At 47.0% G+C, this 23,939-nt stretch overlaps 2 protein-coding genes across 2 annotated transcripts in view; one reads left to right on the top strand and one right to left on the bottom strand.

Annotated features, from left to right (window-relative positions):
* Positions 1 to 23,939, bottom strand: part of SMARCAL1 (SNF2 related chromatin remodeling annealing helicase 1) — a 285,071-nt gene that overhangs the window by 34,251 nt on the left and 226,881 nt on the right. The window lies entirely within an intron of this gene.
* MARCHF4 (membrane associated ring-CH-type finger 4) overlaps positions 762 to 23,939 on the top strand; it is a 106,117-nt gene continuing 82,939 nt past the window's right edge. Inside the window, exon 1 of the mRNA XM_007104075.2 lies at positions 762 to 1,274. Within this exon, the coding sequence (XP_007104137.1) occupies positions 762 to 1,274 (513 nt within the window). The remainder of the gene's footprint in view (positions 1,275 to 23,939) is intronic.

Here is a 23,939-nt window from a genome sequence, read left to right as displayed (position 1 = left end):
CCTACCCCCAACCCCCCCCCCCCCGCCTCACCCTTCCCTACCCCCACCCCCCCCCCCTCTCTTAAAAGTAACTCTGGTGCTTCTGGGGGTTAATTGCCCCAGTTTTCTGCCCAGGAGAATTAAAAGTTCTCCCAACCTCCTCTCTTCCCCACCTTACCTCCCTCACCCCCTCACCACCGACCTCCCGTTACCTGAGGAAAACTATCTTTTCTCTCTAGCACATGCAGTCTTCAATTCTTCACGGAGCTAGCTTGCCCTAAGCCCAGCTCAGTCCACTCCAAATTTTATTGATAACCTTCCCCACCCTTTTATATGAAAGAAAAGATTTCCCACTGCCTAGGCATTTGAGAAAAACCCAATAAGCCTCTCCTGGGGAACTTTCTAACAATTAGACCTTGATCTCAAGGCCCTGACAGCCCATCCTCAACATTTTTATTGGTTTCTACCCCCCTGCCCCTACCAGTGCCACCAGGTCAAGAGCAAAAAGGAGACACTCTGAGCAAAGCTTAAGGTTGGGGTAGACGTGGAGGCGCAAGAAAACTTTTGCTGTTGTTGGGCTTTCCAGGTAGAGTTCAGAAGCAGTGGCTCACAGTCGACGGTCCTGGGGGCAATTTATTTGCTACTTGGAAGGGAGGTAAGAGGAGCCGGTGAGAACGAAGCCTCCCCCCATCACACAGATACACTGTGGACCCCCTCAAACGATCCCATCCTCTGCAAAGACTCCGCCTGCCCCTACCGGTCTCTCTGCTTCCACCGGGCACATGCTGATGCCCCAGAGTGGGCTGCCCTGGTGGTGGTGGTGGTACTGCTGTGCCTGGTACCGCTGTGGACTGTGCTCCCCAGCCCCCCAGATGCTGCGCCACCAGGGTCTCCTCAAGTGCCGCTGCCGCATGCTCTTCAATGACCTGAAGGTTCTCCTCCTGCGGCGCCCCCCTCCAGCGCCCCTGCCCATGCACGGCGAACCCCAGCCCCCCGGCGTGGCAGCCAGCAACACCCTTCCGGCTCTGGGTGCCGGGGGGCGGGCAGGCTGGAGGGGGCCTCGAGAAGGCGTGGGCAGGGAGACCCCTCCCCTGCCACCTCTGCCACCTTTGCCACCTTCAGTGGAAGATGACTGGGGTGGCCCAGCCGCAGAGCCACCTGCCTCGCTGCTCAGCAGTGCCTCTTCAGATGACTTCTGTAAGGGGAAGGCTGAGGATCGCTACTCGCTGGGCAGCAGCCTGGATAGTGGCATGAGAACCCCGCTCTGCCGCATCTGCTTCCAGGGGCCGGAACAGGTGAGACCCTTTTTCCCTTTTCTTGCTTCCTTCTGGGATATCCAGGTCTGGCAGGTTGCTACATGCCTACTTGCCCCGGGGAACCACTGTGCTGTTTCTAGTGCGAGGACTGTAAGTTTTAAGGGCTCCTCAATGATGTCTCATGGGGCTAAGTTTGCCCAAGAGGTGTGTCTGGTGCCTGGCGGAGCCTGTTTGGTGGCTCAGTTGTACCCCATTTTTGCATTTTCCTTCCAATGCTCAATTGGAATATGTTCAATTCCATCCAAAAATTCCATAAGCATCCTCAGAGTAGAAGATTCAGAAGGTGGAAGGGGTGAAATGAGGAAACTTGGTGGTACATTCATGCTTGTTGCCGAGATATCTTTGTATCTGATTTTTTGTTAGTGACATTTGCCCAGCCCATCTTCAGTTCCAGATTCAGACTTCTTCCCTCTCTGATAGTGTGTGCAGATCTTGTCCTCAGCAAGCCTATGCCTGTTCCTTCACTTTGATACTAACCCCTCCCATAGTATATTGACATCCTCAGCAGTCACCGAGGAGGAAATGGAGAGGGATTGTAAGTTCATGAAGACTATACAGTTTGCTATGACACTTCTTGGCAGACTCCAATTTTTCTAGGTTGAAAGCAGGCAGGGAAGTAGGGCGAGAGTGAATGTAAGGGATATGGAGAAGGAAGTAGGGAGTCTTGTCCTAACTATGTCCCTTCTCAGCCCTGAAGCACACAAACTTAGAAAGTCCCTTAAACTCTCCCCAGCCAGGATAGGAGATGCTTAGCACCTTATGGACCAGAGTCTTCCCAAGGCCAAGGGCTCTCCCTATACCACATTCATTCAGATTTTCACAGACATACTTACCCCACCCCCTCTAGCTCCACTTTCAATCTAGTTTCTGCAGTGCTGGATAGTATGTGCACATTCTTCTAGAATCATGAATTGTGGCAACACTTTCCACAGAATCCCAGATCAGAAAGGTTCACCTGAAAATCTGATCTAGTTAGTGATGCTGGTGAAAGAACACTCAGCTGCCCCCTGGGCAGGGTTACGTGGTCACATCAGCCACTTCTTCACTAGTTTCCCGGAAGTGGGGTAAGACTTCTTGGTGCTCCTTGGACAAGTGATGGTGTAGCAGGATGCCATGCTGGTGCTTCTGAGTGGCTCTGGTTCCTGTTGAAGGCTTTCTCTGTGAGAGTCAGGCTTCACTGACATTTTCATTCATTCTGTCTTTGCCCAGCATGGGCAGGGCACTTCAGGGACAGACGATGACTGGGGCCATGGCCTGGGCATTATGAGAGGAGGTGATGTTGATCTCAGTGTGAATAAATGTCTCTGAGAGGCTGAGGGCTGGGTTCCTCCTTCTTGTGACTAGGATTGCCTGAAGTCCCAACTGGACTGCAGCCCAGAGCCAAGGACTCTTGTTAGGCAAGGAGGCCCGGGGTGCCTGCACTGTGCCCCTCTTTCAGTGCTGGCCCTCCAGCACAGACACAAGGAGGAGCGGCGGGGCTGAGAACAAGAATTGTGCTTCACTTTAGGATGCTTCCGGTCAGCATCTGCCCCAATCAGAAGCCCCATCTTCTCAAAAAAAAAAAGGACTTATTTAGCTTCCTAACTTCTTAAGCTATTTCTTTCTTCTTCCATGTGCCCTGGTTCAGGATGTCACAGGGGCCACTGGGAGTGTGGCTTCTGGCAAGAACACCCTTGTCTCTAGAATACAGCAGGACTTGGAGCCCGTTCTGGACGATATTTACCTGTTGTGTGAACTTCTTCAGATTTCTTTATACCCTTGAGCCCCTTTTCCAACTTCTGTGATTCAGAGGAGCCTTTTTCTATTCCCCTCATTTGCTTATAAATGTGTTGAGAGGATCCGGCAGATAATGAACCTGAAAATGACTTGAAAGTGATTAATACATAATGGCATGTATTTTGCTCATGGAAAAGCAGTATTTTGCTAAATAAAAGGAAAAAAAGGATTATTAGGCATATTGTGAAATACCCTCACGTGATACAGGGTCTGGTTGGAGGTGAGCAGCTTTCCTTTCTTGTTTGTTATTTTTACAATGTGTCATAAATAAAGCATGGAATAAAAAAAAAGCTAACACCAATAAAGGAATGGGCTCTGTTATTACGTGGGAGGGATAGGGGGTCATGTTGATACTCAGACTGGATCGAATCAAGCGCTCCCTGCATATGATTATTATACTTTGGGAGTTTGCTTTATCTGCGCAGCAGCCAGGAGATTTTAATGGGATTGTGTTATTAGTAATAAGAGTAACATGTGTTAGATGTGAACACATTTTCCCACTTTTTGCTTGTGTTTCTTCACAGGATTTCAATGAGGAAGGGAGACAAAGAGGAGGAGGTGGGGAAAACTCTCTAGAGAAGGAAGAGAGGGAGAGAGACAGTCAGACACAGAAAGTGAAAAACTGAGATTTCAGTATTTTGTTTTCTGTTCAAGGAGGGAGCTGTCCAGCAATTGTCCACACGTGGCCCTGAATGGAGGGCAGACAGTCTGCAGTCTCAGTAGCTGAATGTCTTGGTCTTTTCTCTGCCCAGACAAAGGAACTGAACAGCTCCCCAGTCTTTTGCCACTGCTCCAGGGGCTAAAAGGCTGCCCAAACTGAAAATTTGGTCTCTTCCTGCCAATGGCTTGAAATGTATGTGGTGAGGGGCAGGAAACTGAAGGATCCAGCTAGTTCCATATTTGTACATATCTATAAAGGACTTACTACTTATTCATTCACACATGCATTTATTTAGCAAATGTTTGTTGGGTACCTACAGCATGCCAGATGTTGTTTCAGACCCCGAGTGTCCAGGAGTGAACGAAACAGATGAGGTCTCTGCTCTCCTGAACCTAAAGTTCTAGTGAAGATGCAGAAATAAACAAGTAAACTAGTAGACAAATAAAGTGATTTCAGATGGCGTTGAGTGCTGTGATGAAGGCAAAACAGGAAAATGAGTTAGACAAGAATGAAAGGGAGGGCTTGGGAGCTACATTACACAGAGTGAATGGGAACAGCCTCCGTAAGAATGTACCATCTGAGCTGACACCTAAGTGATGAGAACGACCCAACGATGCATACATAGGTCTAGAGGAAGAGTTTTCCAGGTGGAGGAGACCCAGGTGTGAACAAGCTTAGCATGTTTGAGAAATAGAAAAGATAAGAGGAGGGAGAGGGATGGGTGTGAACAAATGCTTTGAGGACCAACTTGGCTCCATGCTGGACAGCTGACTGAATAGCCACTCTCCTCCCCTCAGCCAGTCATTCAGGTGGGACAGGGGTCAGTCGATCAAGGATCTGCGAGAGGGTGGGACAAGAGCCTGGTCGGCAACTCTTCACTCTCCATTTCTCCTTGAAGCTCCACTAGTTCATGTCAAGGGACCATGTGCCGTGGTGGGTAAGCTGAGGTCTCCGAAGTCAGATGACTCCAGTTTGAGGGCTGAACAATTTGCACAACTTCTCTGTGCCTCAGGTTTCTCATTTGAAAACTGGGATAATAATGATAGTCCCCAAATTCATAAGGTTATTCTGAGCGTCAGATCAGTCAACACAATTAGAGCCATGCTGTCACAGTGTTTGCTGTTGTTATCTCAGAGGCAAGAGAGAGTGCCCCTCCCACACACCTTGTTTAACAGGAAAAAGTGTGCCCCAGCTCCCAGTCTGGCAGGAGGGCTGCTGTGACGTGGTCTGTCTGTGGTAGTAGATTGCTTCTTGCCCCCTCACAATGCTCTAGACAGAGTGCTGTTCTTCTGTTTCCATCATCAAAAGTCTATATTAAGTGCCTACCTATGTGGGCTGCTCTGCTGAGCAGGGTCTGGAGACACAGGGCAGATGTGGCCCTGCCCCCTCAGGGAGTTTCACAATCTAACCCAGACATCACAGAGGCTTAGAGAGATCAAGGACACACAGACGGTGAGTCGCAGGTGAATTACAGTAATATCGGGGACGAGAAAGAGATGCATGCTTAAAAGCGGCTAGTGTGTGGGGTGCCTATTCAGAGAGACAAGTGGATGAATTTGCTACCTTTTCCCCAATTAGTCAGAGAAGGTTTCTCTCCTGCTGCTGCAGACCAAGTGAGAAGAAATAGACTTAGGCTGAGTTTAGACAGCTGGAAGCGGAAGAGATGTGAGACACACGGATACCTTAACAAAGAGGTGAAACCACCTCCCAGGCTGGGTCAGCTGTGGAGCCCCTGGAGTGGGTACAAAGATGGAATCTACCATGGCGGTGTAGTGATGGGGCATCTGTTTTGGACCTAATGAAAAGCAGGAAATGAGTCTGGAAGAGATTAACAATCTTGGTCTGCCTCTCTTATTCTTCCTAGGGTTCATTTCCCTGAAACTCTGAGTTCAGAAGGGGCAAGAGTAGTGTGGAATATTTTAGTCAGTGTTTTGGGATCTCAGAAAATAAGAGAAGGGCTTTGCAGGGCTCAAGGGAACCTGGAGACCCCAAGATGCAAGGAGAACCCTGGGAATGGAGATCAAGCAGAGCATTTTAGGAGAAACCCAAATGGTATATTATTTTTCTTAGAAATATGGTTCAATTTTACATTTCTTTCTGTGATGAATTAACTAATCTCTGTATCCACAAAGAATAGACCCATCCCTAACATTTATGGACCCCAGGGCAAGAGTATGGATGGAGGTTCACATATCATAGACCAAAATATTTAAAAGTAATAAATCCAGCTAACAAACTGTTAAACAAAGTGCATTTTATCCTTCTATCCTGACAAATATACCTTCAAAATAACCTGGAAGACAGATGTGAATTTAAAACTGTTAGAGTCCTCTGAATTCTGTACTAGCCAAATGGGGATATCTGGCCCTTGGTCAACAGGCCACTCTGATCTGATTCTCTTTCCACTGCTGGCTCCATCCTGCACCATAATAAGCCTTGGCCATACATGTGTGGGTACACTCACTGGCTTGTCCAGGCTCTATCTATACCACCTCCAAAGAGCTTCCCCTTGGCCCTCTCCCTTTGATTCTGAAGAAAGAGAACCATGAAGGCTTTGGGAGCAGGCTCAAGGCTGAATAGGCAGGCATTCCAGGGCTCCAGGTAACTGAAGCATGTTCTAGAAGGAGGATGTGGGTCCTTGACCCTGTAGGCGCCTCACCCTATGGGAAGCATGCAGCTGAAGAAGGGCCAGAGTGGAGCCTTCTATAGCAAGGGGCCCTCTTGCCTGGGTCTAAGGGAGGTACGGCAAAGGGACTGTAAGATCCCTGGAAGCAATGACTTGGTTGTCTTTGCTCATCAATCCAATTCCTGGCACTTGCTTCACGCTCTATAATTATTTGTTGAATGAATGAGCCTTTAGAGCTCACCCAGTGGGCAGCCCCACAGGTAGGGGAACTGGGGAGAAGAGACTGCAATGGAGAAGAATATTCACTGGCATCAAATGCTGACCGTGTGTTTTGCGCAAGAAGGGGCAGACCTGTTCTGTGGAATCACAAAGGGCAGTGCCTTGGCCAGTGATGGAATCTCTGGGGAAGCCAACTTGGGTTTTGATATCAGAAAGAACCTTCTATCAAAGCTGTCCCAAGATAGTATAGGCTGCCTTAGAAAGAGGGCTCAAGTGGGCAACTGGAACTAGTGACCCTCAAGATCCCTTTTGAGCTTGAGACTTGGGGTTCGTTATGAGATTTCTTGGGGTCCAGAGAGATTTTTAATCTAAGCACAAAGAGATGGGTCTGCATCCCTTCCAATGCAAGGGGTCATCTAGTCCAAGAATATCTATTTCCCGTGTATATAATACATGGCATGGAAAAATGCATCTTCAGCAAAAATCACAAAGAATATTCTCTGTCCTGTGTTTATAGAAATCCTAAGTTGTTGGCAAGCACATGATTGCTGCAATCCTGAATTTACACCATGCACATACAATAGGAGAGCAAGCATTTCATGAATGGCAGGGAACAGATACCATCATGGACCTAGGATGCAAAACCATCCCAGGAAAGGGGAAGCACACTTGCCACACCTTCCCCAAAGTCATGAGTGAGCTATTTTCATTTTCCCATCTGAGACTTTTTTTCCCGCTGTAGGTTTTCAGTTGCTACATCTGCCAGTCCTGGTCTTATTTAAACTGGAAAGTCCAAGGACCACTTCCTTAGGGTTCTCACCAGTGCTCTAATACTTTATTGGGATATGATGTAAGGATGTTCAAACCTCACCATTGGATCCCTGGCTATTTTCCATATTTAGCTATCTATTCTTTACATGCACACACATGCACGTGCATACATGTGAATAAAGTGTTGAGTGAAGCTGTCTGTCATTCACAGACAGAATTAGGGACTGGAGGAGGGGAGACACCTGGTGTCTTGACAGTGGTGGAGTGATTCTCACCTCAACTGTCTGTAGATCCTCTGCACAGTGTTCACTTTGGAGTAATCCTTCTTCACTTGCCAGACTGCATCTGTTTGTGGTGGTTGGCTAATTGATTGGGTGTGGCTTCTAGCTGAGGCCCCCATACAGAGAATTACGTAATAAAGCCAGTAGAGCAGGAGTGAAATATGCATTTCGAAAGAGCCTGGAAGAAGAAAGGAGAGATACTGGGAATCAATCTCTCTGTCTCTCTCTCTCTCTCTCTCTCTCACTCTCTCTCTCTCTGCTCTTTTTTCCAGCTGGTACGTTGGAGAAGCCCAGTTGTGGTTTGTGAGTTGGGGGAGGGGGGTAGGTTTGACGGGGAGGGGATACTCAAAGGAGTGTGGGAATGAGCTAGCTGCTTCTTGTTTGATGAGAAGGAAGCCAAGTTGGAAGTGAGCCCGGATGTGAAGGAGCTGGCAAGTGAATACTGTGCGGGCTGAACTGTATACCATCCCCCTCTCAAGAAGTATCATATGTAAGATAGAGTCACTTAGACTCTGTGAGTATTACATATAGTACACATTTGATACCTCCCTCTGTGTATGTTAAAAGTAAAAATGGGACGCACGTGGGAATGACCGACACATGACAAAATAGGTGAAATTGAATAAGTTATAATTTGAGTTCTAGGTAGACGCAAACTGTCCGCAAAGAAGGGGATCTGAGAATAGAAGCTCTGTCCAACTCTGTGATCCAAGCCCACAAAGGGGACACACAAGCCCCAGTCTTGCACCCAGAGCAATTCTCATTGCTCAGATGAGAATATCTCCAGGGCCTGTGCTCAGAGGTGTTGAGGAAAACAGATCAAATTAGTTTCCTTCTTTATTGAAAGGTTACTCTGCATGTGGTTGAAGGGAATCAACATCAATTTCTCCAGAAGAAGCCTCCTGAAACCACCCTGGTGGCTAGCATAGGGCTCTGCATACAGTAGGGATTCAGTATTTGTTGATCCTTTCCCCTCCATCCTGGTACATGTTCATCCCACACTGATAGAGTTATCTTTGGTTCCTAGTGTACACGTAGCAGAAGGCATATTTGCTTGTGTGTACATGGGCACATATGTGTATGTATGTGTCTATATAAATTAAAATGCCAAGCAAGGGGGATATGGACAATCCCTTGAGATACCTTTCACCCCATCCAACCTCCTTTTCTGATTCTATAATGACAAGTAGCAATGATTCTTGTTCTCGGAATCACAGTGATCATTATCCTGGCTTGCGACCACTTGACCAGGAGCAGATCTTTTCTCGTACAATTTCAGAAGGATGGGAAGAACATGGGATTTCAAGTCAGAAAGACATGGATTTAAATCACAATTTGGGCCCTTCCCAGCTGGGTGATCTTGTGTGACTTATTTAACCTCCCTGCACCTAGATTTCACTGTTGATAAAACAGGAATAAAATACTGAGCTTGAACACTTGTCATAAGGAGTGGGCGGGATTAAAGTTCTAGGCACGGGGCTTCCCTGGTGGCGCAGTGGTTGCGCGTCCGCCTGCCGATGCAGGGCACGCGGACAACAGTGAGAGGGCCGCGTACAGCAAAAAAAAAAAAAAAAAAAAAAAAAAAAGTTCTAGGCACACAGCAGCTGTTCATTAAATGGGAACAATATTTATCCCATTCTGTTCGTGTAGCTCAGAGACCTGGAGTGGGGCCCCCAGATTACACTGCTGCCTTTTCTACCCCACTCTCTCACTACAACCTTAAAAAATCAGACACTCTGATTAAGGCTGTGCTTTGACCACAGTAAACCCCAGCTGTTTTGGTGGCTGACCGTCAGGGATGCACGTTTAGATCCAGTGTCCCTGTTTGGCTGACTTTCTGTCTTTCATTGCCTGACTCTGCTGAACCTCTGTCCTCTCCTGCCTGGGTCCCTCACTCCTAACATATTTGTCTTTACCATCTCCATCACCACCATGTCCCTGACACATCTTTGTTAAGCAACACTCTCTGCTTGGCAGGAACTGTGCAGAAAGACACTTTTTTGGACCCTGAGGCCCTAGAGGCCAGGAGCAGGCCATGCACACGGAGAAGCATGTTGAGGAGGTGGCAGCGGAAAAACCCGCTCAACATGTGACAGCGAGGTGTTTGCATTCAGGGTCGTGCCTCGACTAGTGTTTCTGAAAGCTGGGATAGGATGGATACCCCAGACAGACACGATGTTAAATAACATAGATCCTCAAGTGAGAATGTAGTTCTCTTCTCATTTCGCTCTCATACCTTATGATTATGTCCAGGAGAAAATCTCATTGAAGAGATCATATGTCTTTAACACCCTTCTAACTGCTTGTCAATCTCCTCTGCAAACAAAGAGAGAAGGCACCAGGCTCAGAGCCTTTGGACATACAGCAATATCTAGCGAGAATCTGTTAATCTTGTTTTGCTTGCGTCTGTTTGTGTCTATTCTTTTTTATTAACAGACTTTATTTTTTAAAGCAATTTCATGTTCAAAGAAAAACTGAGTGAGTTCCCATATACTCACTCTCGCCCCTCCTCCCTACTTCCCCCACCACCAACATCCTGCATCAGAGTGGTGCTTCTTTTCCAACTGATGAACCAACGCTGACACACTGTTATTACCTAAAGTCCATAATTTGCACTGCAGTTCGCTCTTGGTGTTGTACATTCTAAGGGTTTGACAAAAGCATGATGACATGTATCCACCATTATAGTATCACACAGAGTAGTTTCACTGCCCGAAAAATCCCCTGTGCCCCACCCATTCATCCCTCTTCTCCCACCCCTGAGCTCCTGCAATACAGTCTGGCCTTTTCCAGAATGTCATATCGTTGAAATCATGCAGTATGCAGCCTTTCTAGATTGGCTTCTTTCATTTAGCGGTATGCATTTACGGTTACGTCTTTTTCATGGTTTGATAGTACATTCCTTTTTAGTGCTGAATAATATTCTATTGTATTAGCACAACTTGTCTCTTCTTTTTATGGTTAATGATACCGGTGTTTCACTTATGGTAGTGACAAAAAGTCTCCTTTAGAAATAAATTTGCTGAAGTAAAAATATGAGACATTTACGGAAAAATGTTATGTTTGAAGAAAACAATAGTATGAATATGTCGAACAGTGTAAGTGACTGAAGTTTGGATAACACTGACCTGGGCTGCACACATTACAATAGTTCTGTGACATCTGTGGGCACCAAGAAGTGCGTCAGGAAGGGGAAAATGCAGAGTCCTGGGCCAGGGTGGTGCCCTGGAATCTGCATTTCTAACCATTAGCTTTGACAATTCCGAAGTAGGTGACTCCTTCACAGTAATATTGTTTATTAGGCAGCAGTTTGAGGAGGAAGCCAAATAGGAAGGAGAAATGCTTCCACCAGACCTGAGGTTCCCAGACATATAAGAAACAGAGGTGTGGGCACTGGTAGAGGGGAGGGCGGTAGTTGGGTGGGCACAGGACCATGTGACTAAGAAGGAAGGGACATGTGTCACTCAGGGCAGAGGCAGGAAGGGATGCCTCTTGCATCCCTCTGCATCCCTGCCTCCGCAATCTGAGAGCCACAAGTTTCACATGGGACAGCCACAAGATGGAAAAGTCTAACCACCATGCGACTGTGACATGAAGGAGAGATGCAAACTTTGATTGTGTTAAGACATTGCCCAGCTAATGTTAATTTCCCTGACGAATACCACCATCAATTCCCACTCCTGAATTATGTTCAGAGGGTATTCTTGAGCAAAGTCCAATCAGGGGCCTCTCTGGGGAAGCCCCAGAGTCCCAGAGTAAGGCAACAGATGGTGCACAGCTCGCTTCCTCACAGCTCACTGAATACCAACAATGAAGTGCTTCAGCTCTGGAATGGCGCATCACACTTGCCTACAACTTGGCTGGATCTAGAAACATAGCTCTGCCTAACGGCAGCAGGGGTGGGGAGTGTCATCCTCCTAGGTACCTGGAAAGAGAGGAAATCCAGATGTGGGTGAGCTCTAGAAGTCTCCCCCTCCACAGTATTAGTACCTCCCTCTTAGAGCTGCTGCGGGATTTAAATGAGATAACACATGCCCAACATTTAGAACACTGCTGACCCACAGTAAACATTCAATAAATAGTAGTAGTTATTGTTATTATATAAGGAAGAGGTTGTACTCAGGAATATCCAAGTCCCTTCTAATTCTGTTGTCCCCTTTTATGCCTTATCAGGTGGAGGAGCAGTACCTGGGGTTTGTATAAATCCAGTTTCTCTTTCCACCAGAAGAAATCTCCCTAGAAGAATGTCCTTAGCACTAGGCCTTAAAGACTGAACCAGGGAAAGAATTTGGAAAACAGGAAATGAAGGCTTTTCCAGACATAGGAACAATGGAAGCAAAAAATCAGAGATGTTTTTGGAGAAAATTAGCATGCATGGTGGATAAGAATACGGGGCTTTCAGAGCCAAGCAGAACTGTGTTCAAATCCCAGTGTTGCTGTGCAGTAGATGTGCGACCTTGGGCAAGTCACTTACAGACTCGAAATCTTAATTTCTTCCACTGTAGAATGGGAATGCTAATAAAAGTACTTGTCTTAGAGGTACTATTTGTGAGGCTCAAATGATATAATGCATGCAAAACTCCTGGCAAAGAATAGAGTACAAATACACAATAAATTCTCAAAGATGCAGTGAACATTAGCTCTTGATGTTATCTGATCTACCAACTCTCAGTGGTCTTCTCCAAACTTTCTTTGAGAACCTCTGCCTTGATGTGTGTATGATTGTGGGCTGCTGACCTCAGGAGGAACTTCCAAAATATCACAGGGGTAGATGAAACGAAATATACCTAAGCATTGCCAGTATAGTAAATAAAAATTATCTCACAGATATACATACAATTTTTCAAATGTATGTGGAAGGCATCGTGATGAGCAAAATCAAAAGCATCCTTCACTTTAGTGCAGCTTCTTGTCAATAATTATATTCTCAAGGAGCAGATACTCAAAGTACAACTATAGTCATTTGAGAGTTTGTGAAACTCTTTTAGCATTAAAAGGGATTCAAATTAAGGGACGTTCTACAAAACAACCAGCCAAAATGTCAAGGTCATGAAAGATGAAGAATGAAGGGGGAACTGTCCTAGATTGGAGGAGTCCAAAGAGATATGATAACTAAATACAATGCATGATTTGGATTGGCTTCTGGACCAGAGAAAGGGCATTAGTGAGACAGTTGGTGACATTCAAATAAGGTGTATAGATTACTTAATAGTATTGTATCAATGTTAAGTTCCTCGTTTCGGTCATTGTATTATGGTTCTATAAGATGTTAACCTTTGGAAAAGTAAGGTGAAGGGTTTATGGGAAGCTACGTTGATAAGTTTTTTAATGAATCTTAAGTTATTTCAAAATGAAAAGTTAAAAACTAAAAATAATTTAAATGGGGGGTAGTTTCTCATACTTGGAGAAGTTGGGGAAAAAAGAGTACAGAAAAAAGAAAAAAGTATAGAGAAAAGAGCATGGGTTTGGTGGTTAGAAAAATTGGGTTAGAATCCAGGCTCTAGCACTTAGCAGCTAAAAGCAACTTTGGGCAAATCAGTTCAATCCCCTGAGCTTCAATGTCTTCTTTCTGCAACATGGAGCCAATAAAAGAAATGCATCATAGAATTATTGTGAGAATTTGAGGAGACAACACCTACCATAGTACATGAAGGGGACTCCAGATAAACATTCATTCTCTTTCTGGTCTCTCTCTACCCCTCTGTCTGAAGAGGATGATAAATATTCCTCACACATTTCCCCAACTATAAGTACTGTGTGCTAAGTGCTCTGAGATTGACAGGGTGACACCTGAGCAGTGAAAAGTATTGAGTGGGCAGGAATGTTTTCCCAGCACGGGATCTTAAGCATATAAACAGAGTTCATAATCATCAGCATAAATAGCATTGGCCATTATGCAGTGTTCTTTAACACTGCTTAACTTGACATCCCAAAAGGAGCATTTTGGCATACTGAGTGAATGTGGGCTGTATATTTGATTCATCCTGTGGCCATCCCTCAAGGAGCCACAGACTTAAGCCTCCGTGAAGCAGTGTGCTACTTTAGAAAGAAAGCTGAGGCTTTCTAGTGCTGAGGCGCTGAGTTCTCCAATGTGTTCAGAAAGCAACTGCCCAAACCAGACAGCTGCAGGTGAATGAGGGCAGGTGTGAGTGGGAGTGAAGAGATGTCCACTCCTGTTGTGTGTGTGTGTCTGTGGGTGAGAGCGAGCGAGTGGGTACGTGTCTGCACGTGGACTGAAACTATTTAACACAGAAGAAAAAGGTGCTTGAGGGGGCTGGTCCATTCGGCTGCTCCTGCCTTTCGGTCATCTTTGTTCCAGAGAATGCACACGGGGTCTGGTCCTTGCAAAGTCAGGACTGACATTCTATACAATAATCGCTTGTTTCTTACTTCTGACATCCGTTAAGTGTTTGTCTGCAAAAAAAAATCAGTTTGAGGCTTTTGGAGATGTATGTGATATGATTTCAAAAGTTCTACGCCTCCTCCCTCCCAAAACATGATTTAAATAAATTTTCATCATTTCTACAAATGCAATTCAAGTTTAAAAAACGTGTTTATTTGACATGATGGCTGGAATTTGCTTCACAATAATCCAGTGACTAGAGGTGAAACAAGACTGGTCATGAGTTGATAGATGCTGAAGTTGGGTGATTGGGTACATGCTTTCTTCTACTATTCTCTCTATTTTTATGTCTGTTTGAAAATTTTTGTAATAGAAAGATATGGCCTATTGTCTGGTTAATTAAATGTTATGAAAAGACAGTTATTGGGCTTCCCTGGTGGCGCAGTGGTTGAGAGTCCGCCTGCCGGTGCAGGGGACACGGGTTCGTGCCCCGGTCCGGGAGGATCCCGCATGCCGCGGAGCGGCTGGGCCCGTGAGCCATGGCCGCTGGGCCTGCGCGTCCGGAGCCTGTGCTCCGCAACGGGAGACGCCGCAGCAGTGAGAGGCCCGCGTACCGCAAAAAAAAAAAAAAAAAAAAAAAAGACAGTTATTAAACAGGTTTTACAAAAGCGGAGGTGGAGCTAGCTGAGGGCCAGAGCCAAAGACAGGACCAGAGTACACCCCAGTGGGTACTTCATCAGTCTTGCTCAGTGAGGGGAATGAATTTGATGACCTCTTAAGGGATGGTCCGTCCCCAAAGGTCATGATTTAGAGATGAAATTATCCTGTTGTCCATTTCGTTTCTGGTCCACCTGTTTCGGTGGCAGCAAAAGGATCAGTGTGACCATTCACTCAACAGACATCGAGTGAACACACCCAGTGCCAGGCCCTGGGGATGTGGAGATGAGATGGGCAGCTCAGAGTCCAGTGCAAGAACCCAGCATGCTAAGAAGCAACCATGAGATGACATTATGATGAGTGCCTTGGACCAGGGTTGCATTCATTGTGCTAAAGGACCTCACAGGCGGTGACTAGTAATGTCTGGGAAAGCTAGAGAACGATCGCCAGAGAAGCTAATCCTTGAGGGCCCGCATAGGGGGAATTCTCCAGGTGGAAGTGCGTGTCAGGTAAGGCTATCCGAGATCTACCCTCACTCTCCTCATCAGGAACATTTTCCACTCAGCCTAATCCTCTCTGCCTTTCACTGCTTTTCTAATCACCCTTCTGCTCTAAGACCCAGAATCGCTCTCCTCAGAGAGCTGGGTGGATTAAAGTGTGGGCTCCGTGCAGACGGGGGAGGGGTGCATTAGCTCCTCTCTAGAAGCTATTCCGCTCGGTGCCAGCCTTTCTGGGTTTGGTCCTCCTGGACTTTCTGTAATTGCAGCCTAGTGGTCTGACTGTTCTTGGGGGCCACCCACCTGGTAATAGTAACTCCACAAAAACTCTCTTAGTTGATTGAATTGAGTTTGTCTCTGAAAGCTTCAGTTGTGGGTCCAGAAGCTTCCTTACCCTCCAATGCATGCAGAGGCACTGGATCATATTCCTTTGGTAGGGAGGAAAGAGCAAACTTTATTTTCCTAATTTTTAGAGGTAAGAAACCAGGTTCTACAGAAGTGGATGGAAGGGAAAATGCTAAGATGGGAAATACCAGGAGGAAGACATTTGCCCCTCACAGGAGGAAGACATTTCCTTCTCCACCCTTCTACCAGTTACAAAAATATTCATTCATTCACTTCCTAACAGATGAACGTATTGTAGTAAAGTGGTAATTTATCAGGATGTTTGGAGAATGAAAGAGATTAGGGAGGGAAAATGGGGAGGAATGGGACACATTTGTGGTTAATTTAATTTTCCAGTGAATTGGGGGATAACCCTATAATTTATATTTCAACTTTTATTGCTGACAATCTTTATAAAACATAAGTCCTCTTTGCAGTGTATTTGAACACCACCCCAAATTCCCTTTATGTTGAAGTGTTGTTGCTTAAAGTTAGGTTCTGTTACAGAAGGCAAAGGAGGGACGTCCCTGGTGGTCCAGTGATTAAGAAGCCGCCTTGCAATGCAGGGAATGCCAGTTTGATCCCTGGTCAGGGAACTAAGATCCCACATGCCGCGGGGCAACTGAGCCCACATGCCACAGCTAGAGAGAAGCCCACGTGCCGCAACTAGAGAGAAACCTGCACCCTGCAATGAGGAGCCCGTGCTCTGCAACGAAAGATCCCATGTGCCACAACGTAGCCAAAAAATAAATTATAAAAAAAAAAAAGAAGGCAAAGGAATGTCTTTTTAGCTTCACAGACCACAGGATAGCTTGTAAAAATCAGTAGGTGGATTTTATTGAAACTGTGATATCGACTTCTTCTATCTTTCTCCCACAAGAGTGGTGTAAAATTTCCAGTTCATTCATTCAGCACATATTTATTGAGCAGCTGCTTTCTGCCAGGACTGTGCTGAGGATTCTGGCTATCCACAGAATCCTCAGCAGAGTTGAGCTAGACCACAGCTCCCGTCTCCTAGGAGCTTTACTGTCTTGTAACTGCAGATGGGGCCATTATAATGCTGGACGTAAAGGACTAAGAATTGTGCAAAGTGCTCTGGGTGCACGGACTTGAGGATCAGGGAGGGCTTCTCACAAGAGGAGATAGCTATGAGGGCCCTGAAGCTGACCCAGATGAGAGAGTGGAAGGGCATTCCAGGCAGAAGGAGAAGCTTTTCCAAAAGTCCAGTTTGCTTCAATACACAAGCATTCCCTCATCTTCCTTTCTCTGTACTCTGGTCCCTAGAGTCGTGTCTGCCACCCCAGGGCATCAGCTACAGCAGCTGTGAGCCTCACTCAACTTGGGGCTTCACCTGTGCAGGTCCCGGCCTAACCCAGTCCTGCTTCCGCCAAGAGGCTGCCTTGCTGAGCCCAGTTAAGGAGCGAGGACACAGGGGTCCCTCCGTCGTGGGTGATCACCTTGGTAACACCCACCTCAGGTTGTAGGGGCGCAAGAGGTTGACAAAGGAGAGTGCAGAGTCGCAGGAGCTCTAAACCTGGCAGGGCCCCTCCAAGGTGCGTGGCAAACAACATCTCATTTAAGACCCAGGCACACTTTCATTTCAGGTCCCTCACCTGGAGGTCACTGTCTGGCCAGAGCTGAAAGAAAATGTTATCAACATGGCACAGCTCCCATAATCTTCCCAGACCTTCAGCTCTCCCAGTTCTCCCAGTTCTCCCAATTCTCCCAGTCCTCTGTGCTTGCTCATCCCCGTGGAGCTCTGGTAGACACAGCACCCACGTATTATGTTTGCCTTTTGATTCCTTTGGAAATGATCATTCCAAAATTGCCATCAGCATTATTACTACCTACCCTCAGGCTAGAAAATGTTAACAGCATAGACTAGTACACTGAGAAAGGGACCTTCCTTCTTTTACGAGATAAAGAAATGGAAGCCCAAAGAGAGTAAGTGATGTGTCAGTGTTACTGTCAGAGGCACAGACACCGGGCAAGGTGCAGGTAACATAGCCATGAACGAAACAGACAAGGCCTCAACTCTCATGGAGCTCACAGTCTAGAGGGGAAGTCTAGCGGAATCCTGGCCCGCAAGTCATGATGGTGGTCCTGGTGCCCCTTGGCCACCTGGGCAGCTGCTCTGACTTCTTGGCACAATCCTGTTTGTAGCTCTTGCCTCCCCTCCACTGACAAGCATCCACCCCCTCCTGGATAATGTTAACAATTTCTTGATCAATTTTCTAGTCCCTTCTCCACTGCATTTCTGCTTCATACATGCACAGGACATCCTTTCCCTTGCACTTGGTGATGTCGGGCAGGCAGCGGGACCCCCAGCAGCAGCAGCAACATCCTATCTTTTTTTATTTTTTATTTTTTTTTGCGGTACGCGGGCCTCTCACTGTTGTGGCCTCCCCCGCTGCGGAGCACAGGCTCCGGACGCGCAGGCTCAGCGGCCATGGCTCACGGGCCCAGCCGCTCCGCGGCACGTGGGATCTTCCCGGACCGGGGCACGAACCCGTGTCCCCTGCATCGGCAGGCGGACTCCCAACCACTGCGCCACCAGGGAAGCCCGACATCCGATCTTTTCATATTGCCCCTCTATGATCTCACCAGACTCTGAACAAGTAGCTATGGGTGAGGTAGGTGTGATGGCCAGAAGTACAGCTATCACGCTCCAGGAATATAATAGAGTCTTTCAGGATAAACTTACGAAATAGAAAGCATCATTCCTTACTCCCCTTATGGTTGAGGAGAGAGACTCAGAAAAGTCAGGTACCTTTGTTGGTTTGTGGGGCTGGGTTTGGACTGTGAGCTCCTGACTCCAAGCCCAGGGCTCTTTCTACTCTTTAATTAAACATAATTCAATTCAGCAGCTATTTTTCAAGCACCTATGATGTGCCAAGCATGGTGCCAGCCCTACGAATACAGATAAATAAATGTGGTTCCTTCTCTCAGTGGCCTTTCAGTCAAACAGGAGAGAAGTAAGTATGCGAGCAAATTGTTGTAAAAATCACAATGGAGAGATGGTCTAGTTACAACATGTGCAGGAAAGAGGGAAGGGGCAGCTCTGAGGGAGTCAGAGGTGGGCAGCTTCATAGACAAGAACCTCCAGCTGCTGCTAAGAGGACGGGCAGGAGTTCACCAGAGACCTGTGGCAATGGGGCACCAGGCACTTGCAAAGGTGAGGGGGTGTGGCATAGTGCGGTGGTCTGACATGCGAAAGGAGGACTTGTGAGGAGGGTCAGGAGACAGGAGGGTGAGGACCAGAGGCCCCTGAGCATGTCCAGCTTGCCTCCTCCCTACATCTACTCCTATCAGTAAGGAAGCCGGGGAAACATCCAGGCTACCCCCGACTCTACATAATAAGGAGTTCTGAGCAGTTCACTCTCCTGCTTCTTATTGTCATGAGAAAAAAAAAAAAAAAGTTAAATGCCCTCAGTACAGTAACAATCAAGGACTCCTCGGATATGGACTTGACTTTCCATCCAGCCTCCATCCTCATGGCCTCTACTTCCCATCAGATGCTCCAGCCAATCCCCACTGCCTGCCATTCCCCAAATACACCCCATGGCTCTCTGACTTTTGATTTCCATTCAAAGGCTTTCTTTCGCCTGGGACATCCTTTCCCTCTTCCTTTATCTGCCCAAACCCTAACCTCCTCCAAGCCCTACCTCATATGTCACCTCCTCCATCCTATACCTCATCTCTTTCTGGCTGTGCCCCCATAGCATTTACTCACCATGGACTGCCTGCCCTCCCCTCCCTCCATTTCCTGCATTTCCTTCTCTCCAGTCAAAGGCAAGCTCAAAGGAGCTTGTCCCATGTGTCCCATTCACCTTTGTATCACCCACCATGCCTGGCTCAAAAAGGTAATGTAATTAATGCAACCCAGGCCAATTAGGTATTTGAATACTTTCACGGATTCACTCAAGGAAAGAATCTCTTTTTTCTGACCAACATTTCCCCCTTTCTGCTAAAGTGGGTGATATGCACTGTATGGTTTTCCCCCAGATTCTTATGTTGAAGCCCTATCCCCCAACATGGTGGTATTTAGGGATGGGGCTTCTGTGAAGTAGTTAGATTTAGCTGAGGTCAAGAGGTGGGGGGGTGGCTCACCGTGGGATTAGTGTTCTTGTAGGAAGAGATATCAGAGAACTTGCTGGCTCTCTCTCTGCCATGTAACAATACAATGAGAAAGTGGCATCTGCAAGCTAGGAAGTGAGCTCTGATCAAAACCTAACCATCCTGATCTTGGACTTCTAGCTCTCAGAATTGTGAGCCGCAAATGTCTGCTGTTTAAGACACCCAGCCTATGATATTTTGTTATAGCAGCCTGAGCAGACTAATACAGTGGGGGAGGGGAGACTTATGAAACTTTTCAATTTTAACCATCTCAGTAGCTGGCATGTCACCCTCCCAGTCACTCCTTCAAACCATCGAGCACCTACAGTGAGTCCATCCTTTTCCCAGCCCTGGGAATTTGTCAGTGAGAGTCAGACAACGTCCCTGCCCTCCAGGACTTACCTTCTCGATATCAGAGGCAGAAACCTGTAGACATCAGACAGGCCAGAATTGAGGGGCATCCAGCAAACAATTAGACAATAGTTTTCAGGGGTTCTAAATGTTACTCAATGTTACTTAACATAGGGTGGGCAATCATTCCAGTTTCCCTGGGGATTGATAAGTTTCCCAAGATGTGGAGCTTACAGTGCTAAAACCTGGACAGTCCCAGACCAACCTGGACAGTCGATCACCCTATAAGAATGTTCCAGCTCACTACACTGTAGACTAATACACCCCAGGACAATAACTCTGGTACTCAGTGCCTACTTGCTGTAAGTTGGGTAGCACCTGTTGATTGATTGGCTGATGGGTGACTGTTTTCACACTCTAGGAGAAAGCAGCCATTAGCTGTTTGCCAGGCTGCTTAGAGTCAAGGAGGCCTGATCTCTGAGACCCTCCTTTTTGATCTTATACAGGGCAGGAGGGAGGGCTTAAGAAGTTAGATCTCCAGTACAAAGCTTCTCAGATTTTAATGTGCATATGAATCACCTGGAGCCCTTGTTGGACTGCAGCATCTGATTCCATGAATCTGGAGTAGAGCCTGAAAATCTGCATCCCGCCAGGTACCCAGATCAATGCAGATGCTTTTGGTCCACCGACCACAATTTGAGTATCAAGGGGCTTAGTAGTTCTCAGCCTTGGCTAGCATGTTAGAATTATCTGGGGGGACGGGGGGCAGATTCTACAGATGTCCACAAACCCAGACCAATTAAGTCAGTCACTAGGGGCGGGACCAGACATCAGTATTTTTAACTCTCCCCAGGTGATTCCAGTGTGCACACAGGGCTGCAAATCCCAGGGAGGGGAAGGAGAGAAAAGTTCTGCCTGATGATAAGGGCTGATTGATTGGTCCAGATGGGCTAGGCTGTGATGTCAAGAGATTTATTGGAAGTGGAATCAGAAATCTAAAAGAAGGAGCTTATTTTGGAAAGTCTAGAGGCAAAATTGTTTTAAAAAATTGGGGGCATAATCGTTTGTGTTCTTTGGCCTTTTAGCAGGGCATCAACAATGTTTCTCTTGCCCTCAGGGTGATGGAACCCAGTGTGCAACCTTGGGGAGAAGCAGGAGGCCCCACTCTGAAAGTATCTGATAGGAGAGAACAGAGGTCGGGAAACCAGCAAATCACAGGTTTCACAGACTGAGTCATCTAAACAGGTCCTCCAACTATTCAGAATTTCTTTCATTTCCTTGCTTGTGGATGCTTTCTAGCATCTGTTTCCAACATTTCCCATTCTCATCAAGCTGCCAACCTCCTTCCAGCAGATGACCTTGCCTCCTACTTTACTGAGAAAATTGGGGTCAGCCAGTCACATGCCATCATCTCTCCCCTCCTGCCGGTCATCGTTCCCTCTTCACTTCTGCAAATGTCTGTCTTTACCTAGTCTCTCCCCTTCCCTCCTATCTGCCTCCTTCCCAAAGTGACCACACCACTGCTCCTTGCCCCAGCATCCTCCATCTCCGCTGGGACTTCACTTCATCCATTGCCACCACCCTGCCCCTGCGCCCACACACACCACCGCCAGGCTCTTTCCATCACGTGCTCTCCCCTGCTCCCTCTCCTCTGGATACAGGCGTGTTCAGGTCTTTAATATCCCTTAAAGGGGCAGCACTTCCTCTTTCATCTCCTCATGCCCACTCCAGTTGTGCATCCTGGTTTCCACCTCCACCACCGACTGAAAATGTTCCTTGGAAGGTCCTTGGTGATCTAATTCGAAAAACATGTGACCTTTCAGAAAGCTCTCCTCCCTAGATTCCTCTGCACATTAGGCACTCTGGAGGCCCCACTCCTCGCCTATGTGTTTCCGCTTTCGTCTTTGCTAACATCGTGTGCAGTGAAAATGAGGACTTGCCGCTCAGCCCCCATCCCTTTGCTGCCTGTGAAGTCCTGTCCAGATTTCAGGCCGCTCCTCATTTGTGGGTCCTGAAGTCAGTTGCATGATTGAGTTGCAACCAGCATTTCCTTTCTCCACCCACTGTCCTACCGTGAAATAGACGAGAATAGGATAGGAAAACAATTGCATGCATTACACGTGGGAAGGTGAGTATTGTTGAGAAGCTTCTATTCTAGTTTGTCTTTCTGTACTGCCAAGCTGGGAAGTAAAAACAACATTTCCCACACCTCTGCAACGTTTCTAAAATCACAGTAAGACTGTCTTCTGAAAACTGAGCCCTTCTCCCAAACTCTCTCTTCTGCTGATGTTCTCTCCAGGGTAATATCCCCCCATCCTGTGACTTTTCCCTCTCGTTCCATCCACACCGACTGTCACTAGGTCCTGCTCTGAGGAGCTGAGCATTCATCCTCCCCTCACATCTCTCCTGGCTTCAGCGGCAGTTACAGATATTGCTATTCATACCCCAAATATGACAATAGCCTTCAAACTACTCTCCCAACCTCCAGTCTCACAAAGCCCCCCAGTCCGTTACAATCCTGAACTGTCACTTACAAGCTAACCTTACCTGCAAAGTGGAAATATTTAATACTTTTCTCTTAGGGCTGTTCTTAGGATTAGTTGAAAGATACATAAGGAATATGTATAAACCTGGATAAAGGATATGTCAAGAGGCTGGCACACGTTAGGAACTCAGATATTACTCTCCAACCTCCTAATTCATCAGACATTCTGCTGCTGAACCTTCTATGGCTCCCTATTGCCTACTGAAAAAAATATCTCAATATCCTGGTCTTAGTCTCTTAAGGGTCCTTCAGTTTAGCCACAGCCTTCCATCTAAGCCTTCTCTTTCTGCTGGTCCCTATCCTTCTGGACAGTGGGACAACTCACCGTTCCTCCCACAGACGTGCACATTCTCGTCTCTGTGCTCTTTTCCTGGTCGGTGCCTTCTGCCTAATTGGTCCTTGCCCTCAGTGCCATGCCACCTCTCTCCGACCTCGTTATCACAGTACAGTCTTGCAGAAGGGGACACAGGAGCCCCTCACACACACACACACACCAGCTGGTGGCTCCCCTGGAGACCTGTGGAAGCAGATTGGGTTCCAGCCCAGGCACTGCAGGCATCTTCAAGGGCAGGGTGTACTGCTGCACATGGTAACCAGTTCCCTGGGACCCAGTGCAAAGAAGAAGGTGGCATGTGGACCTTTCTGCAGGCTTGTGGAAAATAAAATCTCACCCCTGACTCTCTTTGCAGCGTCCCTACCTCTCCCACCATGACCCAGATTTGCTCATTCCTCTGGCTGGAATAAAGTCCAGAATCTTTCTAACATACCTACTCCATTCCCACTTCTACACATAGATTGTACCCACCCACCCCTACATCCCGACCTCTCCCAGAGCCATCCTGCCAGTCACAGCCACCCCAGCTCCCTTGCTGGGCCCTCTGCAGGTCTGCCCTCAGCACCAGCCCATCTATCATCAAAAGGACAGGTGCCTACTGGAGCACCAGAACACTTTTGCACCCAAAGGGGTCCTTTCTTCTTTTGGAGACAGGAAATCCTGGATTCAAATAGTCGCCTTCTCTTGTACCAGTGACCTTGTGGACTCCTGCCGTCCCATAGAAAACACCTTCGGTTCTTCTCATCTGTCAGCTGGAGGGAACAGTATGAACGTGATAGGTGGTTGTGAGAATTAACTTCAGTTTAACGTGTAAAGTGCAGCACAGTTCCTGGTATCCTAAGGCCACAAGGTTCAAAGTGGGTGCTCTTGGGGGTGTGTGGGGGCAAAGATGCATCTTCTTTGATCTGGGCTGGGCATAGAGTTATTTTTAATCAAAAGAGTCCACACATATATGTGTTAGCATACGGTATTTGTTTTTCTCTTTCTGACTTACTTCACCCTGTATAACAGACTCTAGGTCCATCCACCTCACTGCAAATACTGTACGCTAACACATACATATGGAATCTAAAAAAAAAAAAA

This window comes from Physeter macrocephalus, chromosome 2 (assembly GCF_002837175.3).
Source record: "Physeter macrocephalus isolate SW-GA chromosome 2, ASM283717v5, whole genome shotgun sequence".
In the NCBI taxonomy this organism is placed as follows: Eukaryota; Metazoa; Chordata; class Mammalia; order Artiodactyla; family Physeteridae; genus Physeter; species Physeter macrocephalus.
Note: the sequence above shows the minus strand (reverse complement) of the source record. Positions and strands in the feature narration are given on the sequence as shown.